Source organism: Ranitomeya imitator, chromosome 5, assembly GCF_032444005.1.
Source record: "Ranitomeya imitator isolate aRanImi1 chromosome 5, aRanImi1.pri, whole genome shotgun sequence".
Classification (NCBI taxonomy): Eukaryota; Metazoa; Chordata; class Amphibia; order Anura; family Dendrobatidae; genus Ranitomeya; species Ranitomeya imitator.
This window is the reverse complement of record NC_091286.1, coordinates 415388432-415397855: the sequence shown is the minus strand read 5'-3', so window position 1 is coordinate 415397855 and position 9424 is coordinate 415388432. Positions and strand designations below refer to the sequence as shown.

The following is a 9424-nucleotide window of genomic DNA, read 5'->3' as shown; positions in this document are numbered from 1 at the left end:
TCCTGGGAGCCTGCTGAGCACATTCGGGCTCCGCAGCTCATTGCTGCCTTCGAGTGTAGCGAGGCCCAAGGAGGGGGGGCCCTAGGTGGGGGGGTAATGTTAGGAGTTGAGTTTCCTCTGCTGCACAGGGGGAATCTCGATCCGTGTCTGCTGCGGTCTCCCATTCTGCATCGGCCGCAGTGGGGTCTGCTCAGCGGAGGCATCGCTCCCAGCGTCTCGCTGGGGCTGATTCTGTGCAAAGGGTTACTACTGCCTTTTCTGGCTCTCCCATTGTACCCTGCACTGATCTGCGGCGAGCAGGCTTCTCTGGGACTAAGTCCTTATTTTCACACACTGAGCATGCCCAGGGCAAGATCTCTCAGTGGAGGTCTAGGGTCACACGCTCAGGTACTGCAGCGACTCCCATTGGTCCTTCTCATGGAAGGTCCTGCAGGTACTAGGACTAGTTCTGCTTTGCGCACTGAGCATGCCCAGGGCAGGATCTCTCAGTGGAGGTCTGGGGTCACGTGCTCAGGTGCTGCAGCAATTCCATTGGTCCTTCTTTCACAGGTCCTGAATGTGCTGTAGCTATTTAAGGTTCGCATGGTCGCGCGCTAGTATTGTCTTTATATTATGTGTGTGTGTAGATGGATGTATGTCAAAGGATGAAAGCTCCTAAATATCCCATTCCTAGTGTTGTTGTCTGTTTGTGGATGGTGGTAGCTATATAGCGCCCGACTAGCCATCAGCACGTAACACACATTACAGCGTCCAGTTGCTGTGTCCGCCAGTACGGCGCCGTGCGCTTTCTCTGCGCTTTCCTGACCCAAGCCTGGGTGGTTAGTGGCGTCCGTCGGTGCAGCCCCGCACGCACTCTCGTGCCTTTGTATATTATTATTTCTGTTTCTCTGACACCCCAGCTGCGGTGTCGAGCGCATTAGGTCTTTGAACTCAAATCCTCAGTCTTGGGATTGAGATTAGAGACTCTTTGCTTGCGCTCTATGTACGGTACCGCGGTCCTGTGACGCAACAGGGTTCGCTTCCAGCATTCAGGGTGAAGTTAACCCATGAGTGTATTTTTATAGTACCACCATATAGTCCGTCTCTACTAGCAGCAGGGTTTTTACCTGCACGGTGGACCTCGGACTGCGAACGCACCTAATTCCATAACATCTTATTCTTGGTGCGTTCCGCCAGTCCTTAACAGTGTATTAGGTGTCGAGCTCCCACCGCTACACAGGGGGAATCTCGAACCATGTCTGCTGCGGTCTCCCATTCTCCTCCAGCCGCAGTAGAACCTGCTCAGCAGAGACATCAGTCCCAGTGTCTGGCTCAGCCTGATACTGTGCGAATGGTTACTGCTACCTTTCCAGGCTCTGCCTTTGTAGCCAGCACTGGTCAGTGGTGAGCAGGCTTTTCTGGGACTAAGTCCTGCTTTTCAGGCACTGAGCATGGAGGTCAGGGGTCACACGCTCAGGTCCTGTAGCAGCTCCCATTGGTCCACCAGGAAGGTCCTGAAAGAGCTGCAACTATAAAAGGTTTACATGGCCGCACAGCCATACGCTAGTATCAAATGTGTTTGGCTTATGCCAGTGGATACTGTACCACTCTGTACATATGTGGTATGAGGCTGTAGCTTTTGGACTGTACACTCAGGCAGGCAGCTAGCGTCAGTGAGGGAAATTAGTCTTAGCTTACCATCTGGTTCCTTCATGTGTGCGGTTAGCACAGAAGAGTCCCAGAGCAAGCACAACCCTTAGTTAGGGCAATAGTTTTGTGTACAGCGCGACTCTGTGAGTCAACAGAGATCGCTTCCAGTTCACACGGGGTGAACAGCACCCTCTACCCAGATTTCAACCTTGGAAATTGGAACTACACAGCTCAATTTCTCTCACCCTCCCTCCTGCATTTAAGTTTCTGTTTATCACAGAATGATTACATTTTTCTGTCAGTTGCAACAGCGATATTTGCAACAGAGTCAACAGGAAATGCTGCAAAAGTGGGTGTAACTTTTTGATTAGCTTTCCGCCAGCTGATGCTCAACTGTCATAATAGTACTAGGAAAAGGGTCTGATTCATGGTAAAGACTATTGACATAAACCTAATGAAGAATTATAAATTAAGATAAGTTTTCTCTTTATGATCCTCTTATCCTGGCTAAAGAAGAAATCGGTTATAAAGATAATCTCTCAATCTGTAGGACACATCCCATTCTAGATTTTAGAGACAACCTTTTCATTTAAACAGGCATCATATAATGCTAATATACGAAATACCCACTTGTATACACAGATATTTCTGAACTGTTCCCCGTCACATTACTCTCCCCAACCACAGCAGTGACCAGCAATGTGTAATAATTTCCCGGTGTCAGGCCTTCAATCGTATCAGAAGTTGAAGTCACGGTTTTATTGAAAGTTGGTTCTCCCAGAATCTGGATTTCATAAGAACTGGCATTTCCATCTGGCTTCGCCCAGCTCAGAAATATAGAAGTGGTGGTGATGATCCCAGTCATCAGGTTCTTCACTACTTCAGGTTCTGATATAAAACAGAAAATATATAAATACTAAACAACAGTAGAATTTATACAGAAATTCCCATGATGAGAATATATTGCAGCTTCTCGTGGTTCAATATTTCATTATGAGGTAAATACTCAAAGACGACAACTAAAAATGTCTAGTTTCATAGAAATACCCACTTGTATATACAGATATTTCTGTACTGATCCCTGTCACATTATTCTCCCCAACAACAGCAGTAACCAGCAATGTGTAATAATTCCCCGGTGTCAGGCCTTCAAACGTATCAGAAGTTGAAGTCACAGTTTTATTGAAAGTTGGTTCTCCCAGAATTTGGATTTCATAAGAACTTGCATTTCCATCTGGCTTCGCCCAGCTCAGAGATATAGAAGTGGTGATGATGATCCCAGTCATCAGATTCTTTACTACTTCAGGTTCTGGTATAAAACAGAAAATATATAAATACTAACCAGCAGTAGAATTTATATAGAAATTCCCATGATGAGAATATATTGCAGCTTCTCGTGGTTCAATATTTCATTATGAGGTAAATACTGAAAGATGTCTACTAAAAATGTCTAGTTTCATAGAAATACCCACTTGTATACACAGATATTTCTATACTGTTCCCCGTCACATTATTCTCCCCAACCACAGCAGTGACCAGCAATGTGTAATAATTCCCCGATGTCAGGCCTTCAATAGTATCAGAAGTTGAAGTCACGGTTTTATTGAAAGTTGGTTCTCCCAGAATTTGGATTTCATAAGAACTGGCATTTCCATCTGGCTTCGCCCAGCTCAGAGATATAGAAGTGGTGTTGATGAGCCCAGTCATCGGGTTCTTCACTATTTCAGGATCTGGTATAAAACAGTTAAATATATCAATACTAACCAACACTAGAATTTATACAGAAATTCCCATGATGAGAATATATTGCAGCTTCTCGTGTTTCAATATTTCATTATGAGGTAAATACTCAAAGACATCAACTAAAAATGTCTAGTTTCATAGAAATACCCACTTGTATACACAGATATTTCTGTACTGTTCCCCGTCACATTATTCTCCCCAACCACAGCAGTAACCAGCAATGTGTAATAATTCCCCGGTGTCAGGCCTTCAATCGTATCAGATGCTGAAGTTACAGTTTTCTTGAAAGTTGGTTCTCCCAGAATTTGGATTTCATAAGAACTTGCATTTCCATCTGGCTTCGCCCAGCTCAGAGATATAGAAGTGGTGTTGATGATTCCAGTCATCATGTTCTTCACTACTTCAGGTTCTGGTATAAAACAGAAAATATATAAATAATAACCAACAGTAGAATTTAGGCTAGTTTCACATTTGCGTTTAAAAACACAGCGTTAAAAACGCAATCGCAGGTGGTGAAAAAAAGCATGTAAACGCGTGCAAACGCTGCGTTTTTTAGACGCATGCGTTTTCGTATGCGGAAAAAAAAAAGCTGCGTTTTGACGCGTTTACATGCGTTTTCTCCTGCGTTTGCATTTTTGAAACGCATGATGAGAAGTGTGTGACAGCTGCCAATCAACAAAATCAACTAGAAAACCCACTATAAATAGAAATAGCTAGGGTTAGGGTTAGGGTTTGGATACCTAGGGTTAGGGTTTGGATCCCTAGGGTTAGGGTTAGGGTTTGGATCTCTAGGGTTAGGGTTAGGATCCCTTTATCACCTTGATGGTGGGGGGTTAGGGTTTGGATCCCTTTATCACCTTGATGGTGGGGGTTAGGGTTTGGATCCCTAGGGTTAGGGTTAGGATCCCTTTATCACCTTGATGGTGAGGGGTTAGGGTTAGGGTTAGGGTTTGGATCCCTTTATCACCTTGATGGTGGGGGGTGGCTTATCAGTGTGTAGACTTGTTTTTTTCTATGGAAACGCATGCGTTTAAAACGCAACCAAACACATGTGCATAATAATGCATGCGTTTACATAGACAGCAGTACGTTTTTTGCGGCAAAAAACGCCTCTAGAAATTACTATATGTTGCATTTCTGCAACAAAACGCAAGCAGAGAAACGACGCATGCGTCGTCAAACGCAGCAAAACGCATACAAATAAACGCATGCACTTTTAATGTTAAATATAGGGAAAAAAACGCATTCGTTTTTTGCGCTAAAACGCAGCGCCAAAAAACGCAAATGTGAAACCAGCCTTATACAGAAATTCCCATGATGATAATATATTGCAGCTTCTCGTGGTTCAATATTTCATTACGAGGTAAATATTCAAAGATGTCAACTAAAAATGTCTAGTTTCATAGAAATACCCACTTGTATGCACAGATATTTCTGTACTGTTCCCCGTCACATTAGTCTCCCCAACAACAGCAGTAACCAGCAATGTGTAATAATTTCCCGGTGTCAGGCCTTCAATCGTATCAGATGCTGAAGTTACAGTTTTCTTGAAAGTTGGTTCTCCCAGAATTTGGATTTCATAAGAACTTGCATTTCCATCTGGCTTCGCCCAGCTCAGAGATATAGAAGTGGTGTTGATGATTCCAGTCATCATGTTCTTCACTACTTCAGGTTCTGGTATAAAACAGAAAATATATAAATAATAACCAACAGTAGAATTTAGGCTAGTTTCACATTTGCGTTTAAAAACACAGCGTTAAAAACGCAATCGCAGGTGGTGAAAAAAAGCATGTAAACGCGTGCAAACGCTGCGTTTTTTAGACGCATGCGTTTTCGTATGCGGAAAAAAAAAAGCTGCGTTTTGACGCGTTTACATGCGTTTTCTCCTGCGTTTGCATTTTTGAAACGCATGATGAGAAGTGTGTGACAGCTGCCAATCAACAAAATCAACTAGAAAACTAACTATAAATAGAAATAGCTAGGGTTAGGGTTAGGGTTTGGATACCTAGGGTTAGGGTTTGGATCCCTAGGGTTAGGGTTAGGGTTTGGATCTCTAGGGTTAGGGTTAGGATCCCTTTATCACCTTGATGGTGGGGGGTTAGGGTTTGGATCCCTTTATCACCTTGATGGTGGGGGTTAGGGTTTGGATCCCTAGGGTTAGGGTTAGGATCCCTTTATCACCTTGATGGTGAGGGGTTAGGGTTAGGGTTAGGGTTTGGATCCCTTTATCACCTTGATGGTGGGGGGTGGCTTATCAGTGTGTAGACTTGTTTTTTTCTATGGAAACGCATGCGTTTAAAACGCAACCAAACACATGTGCATAATAATGCATGCGTTTACATAGACAGCAGTACGTTTTTTGCGGCAAAAAACGCCTCTAGAAATTACTATATGTTGCATTTCTGCAACAAAACGCAAGCAGAGAAACGACGCATGCGTCGTCAAACGCAGCAAAACGCATACAAATAAACGCATGCACTTTTAATGTTAAATATAGGGAAAAAAACGCATTCGTTTTTTGCGCTAAAACGCAGCGCCAAAAAACGCAAATGTGAAACCAGCCTTATACAGAAATTCCCATGATGATAATATATTGCAGCTTCTCGTGGTTCAATATTTCATTACGAGGTAAATATTCAAAGATGTCAACTAAAAATGTCTAGTTTCATAGAAATACCCACTTGTATGCACAGATATTTCTGTACTGTTCCCCGTCACATTATTCTCCCCAACAACAGCAGTAACCAGCAATGTGTAATAATTTCCCGGTGTCAGGCCTTCAATCGTATCAGAAGTTGAAATCACATTTTTATTGAAAGTTGGTTCTCCCAGAATTTGGATTTCATAAGAACTTGCATTTCCATCTGGCTTCGCCCAGCTCAGAGATATAGAAGTGGTGGTGATGATCCCAGTCATCAGGTTCTTCACTACTTCAGGTTCTGGTATAAAACAGAAAATATATAAATACTAGCCAACAGTAGAATGCATACAGAAATCCCCTTGATGAGAATATATTGCAGCTTCTCGTGGTTCAATATTTCATTATGAGGTAAATACTGAAAGACGTCAACTAAAAATGTGTACTTTCATAGAAATACCTACTTGTATACACAAATATTTCTATACTGTTCCCCGTCACATTATTCTCCGCAACCACAGCAGTGACCAGCAATGTGTAATATTTCCCCGGTGTCAGGCCTTCAATAGTATCAGAAGTTGAATTCACGGTTTTATTGAAAGTTGGTTCTCCCAGAATTTGGATTTCGTAAGAACTGGCATTTCCATCTGGCTTAACCCAGCTCAGAAATATAGAAGTGGTGGTGATGATCCCAGTCATCAGGTTCTTCACTACTTCAGGTTCTGGTATAAAACAGAAAATATACAAATACTAACCAACAGTAGAATTTATATAGAAATTCTCATGATGAGAATATATTGCAGCTTCTCGTGTTTCAATATTTCATTATGAGGTAAATACTCAAAGACATCAACTAAAAATGTCTAGTTTCATAGAAATACCCACTTGTATACACAGATATTTCTGTACTGTTCCCCGTCACATTATTCTCCCCAACCACAGCAGTGACCAGCAATGTGTAATAATTCCCCGGTGTCAGGCCTTCAATCGTATCAGATGCTGAAGTTACAGTTTTCTTGAAAGTTGGTTCTCCCAGAATTTGGATTTCATAAGAACTTGTATTTCCATCTGGCTTCGCCCAGCTCAGAGATATAGAGGTGGTGTTAATGATCCCAGTCATCAGGTTCTTCACTACTTCAGGTTCTGGTATAAAACAGAAAATATATAAATAATAACCAATAGTCGAATTTAGGCTAGTTTCACATTTGTGTTTAAAAACACAGCGTTAAAAATGCAAACGCAGGTGTTAAAAAAACGCATGTAAACGCATGCAAGCGCTGCAATTTTTAGACGCATGCGTTTTCGTGTGCGGTAAAAAAAAGCTGCGTTTTGACGCGTTTACATGCGTTTTTTCCTGCGTTTGCGTTTTTCAAACGCATGATGAGAACAGTGACAGCTGCCAATCAACAAAATCAACTAGAAAACCCACTATGAATAGAAATAGCTAGGGTTAGGGTTAGGGTTTGGATCCCTAGGGTTAGGGTTAGGGTTTGGATCCCTAGGGTTAGGGTTAGGGTTTGGATCCCTAGGGTTAGGGTTAGGATCCCTTTATCACCTTGATGGTGGGGGGTTAGGGCTAGGGTTTGGATCCCTTTATCACCTTAATGGTGGGGGGTTAGTGTTAGGGTTTGGATCCCTAGGGTTAGGGTTAGGGTTAGGATCCCTTTATCACCTTGATGGTGAGGGGTTAGGGTTAGGGTTTGGATCCCTTTATCACCTTGATGGTGGGGGGTTAGGGTTAGGGTTTGGATCCCTTTATCACCTTGATGGTGTGGGGTGGCTTATCAGTGTGTAGCCTTGTTTTTTTTTCTATGGAAACGTATGCGGTTAAAACGCAACCAAACGCATGTGCTTAATAACGCATGCGTTTACATAGACAGCAATAAGCTTTTGCGGCAAAAAAACGCCACTAGAAATTACTACATGATGCATCTCTGCAACAAAACGCAAGCAGAGAAACGACGCATGCGTCGTCAAACGCAGCAAAACGCATAAAAAAACCGCATGCATTTTTAATGTTAAATATAGGAAAAAAAGCATGCTTTTTTTGCGCTAAAACGCAGCGCCAAAAAAAGCAAATGTGAAACCAGCCTTATACAGAAATACCCATGATGAGAATATATTGCAGCTTTTCGTGGTTCAATATTTCATTAAGAGGTAAATACTCAAAGATGTCAACTAAAAATGTCTAGTTTCATAGAAATACCCACTTGTATACACAGATATTTCTGTACTGTTCCCCGTCACATTATTCTCCCCAACAACAGCAGTAACCAGCAATGTGTAATAATTCCCCGGTGTCAGGCCTTCAATCGTATCAGATGCTGAAGTTACAGTTTTATTGAAAGTTGGTTCTCCCAGAATTTGGATTTCATAAGAACTTGCATTTCCATCTGGCTTCACCCAGCTCAGAGATATAGAAGTGGTGGTGATGATCCCAGTCATCAGGTCCTTCACTACTTCAGGTTCTGGTATAAAACAGAAAATATATAAATACTAACCAACAGTAGAATGCATACAGAAATTCCCATGATGAGAATATATTGCAGCTTCTTGTGGTTCAATATTTCATTATGAGGCAAATACTGAAAGACGTCAACTAAAAATGTGTACTTTCATAGAAATACCCACTTGTATACACAGATATTTCTGTACTGTTCCCCGTCACATTATTCTCCCCAACCACAGCAGTGACCAGCAATGTGTAATAATTCCCCGGTGTCAGGCCTTCAATCGTATCAGATGCTGAAGTTACAGTTTTATTGAAAGTTGGATCTCCCAGAATTTGGATTTCATAAGAACTGGCATTTCCATCTGGCTTAGCCCAGCCCAGAGATATAGAAGTGGTGTTGATGATCCCAGTCATCAGGTTCTTCACTACTTCAGGTTCTGGTATAAAACAGAAAATATATCAATACTAACCAACAGTAGAATTTATACAGAAATTCCCATGATGAGAATATATTGCAGCTTCTCGTGGGCCATTGTTTCATTACGAGGTAAATACTCAAAGACGTCAACTAAAAATGTCTAGTTTCATAGAAATACCCACTTGTATACACAGATATTTCTGTACTGTTCCCCGTCACATTATTCTCCCCAACAACAGCAGTAACCAGCAATGTGTAATAATTTCCCGGTGTCAGGCCTTCAATCGTATCAGAAGTTGAAATCACGTTTTTATTGAAAGTTGGTTCTCCCAGAATTAGGATTTCATAAGAACTTGCATTTCCATCTGGTTTGGCCCAGCTCAGAGATATAGAAGTGGTGGTGATGATCCCAGTCATCAGGTTCTTCACTACTTCAGGTTCTGGTATAAAACAGAAAATATACAAATACTAACCAACATTAGAAATTATATAGAAATTCTCATGATGAGAATATATTGCAGCTTCTCGTGTTTCAATATTTCAT

The 9424-nt window shown here is 41.9% G+C and overlaps 1 protein-coding gene across 1 annotated transcript; it reads right to left on the bottom strand.

Moving 5' to 3' along the window:
- Nucleotides 1–2136: 2136 nt before the first annotated feature.
- On the bottom strand, nt 2137–9297 carry LOC138637786 (receptor-type tyrosine-protein phosphatase eta-like). Its single transcript, XM_069726708.1, has 12 exons — nt 9063–9297; nt 8642–8899; nt 8221–8478; nt 6896–7153; nt 6475–6732; nt 6054–6311; nt 4789–5046; nt 3524–3781; nt 3102–3359; nt 2681–2938; nt 2260–2517; nt 2137–2192 (listed from the first exon to the last, which is right to left on the bottom strand). Exons 1-12 carry the CDS (start codon nt 9295–9297, stop codon nt 2137–2139), a joined length of 2871 nt encoding a protein of 956 aa, XP_069582809.1.
- Between the last annotated feature and the right edge of the window lie 127 nt (nt 9298–9424).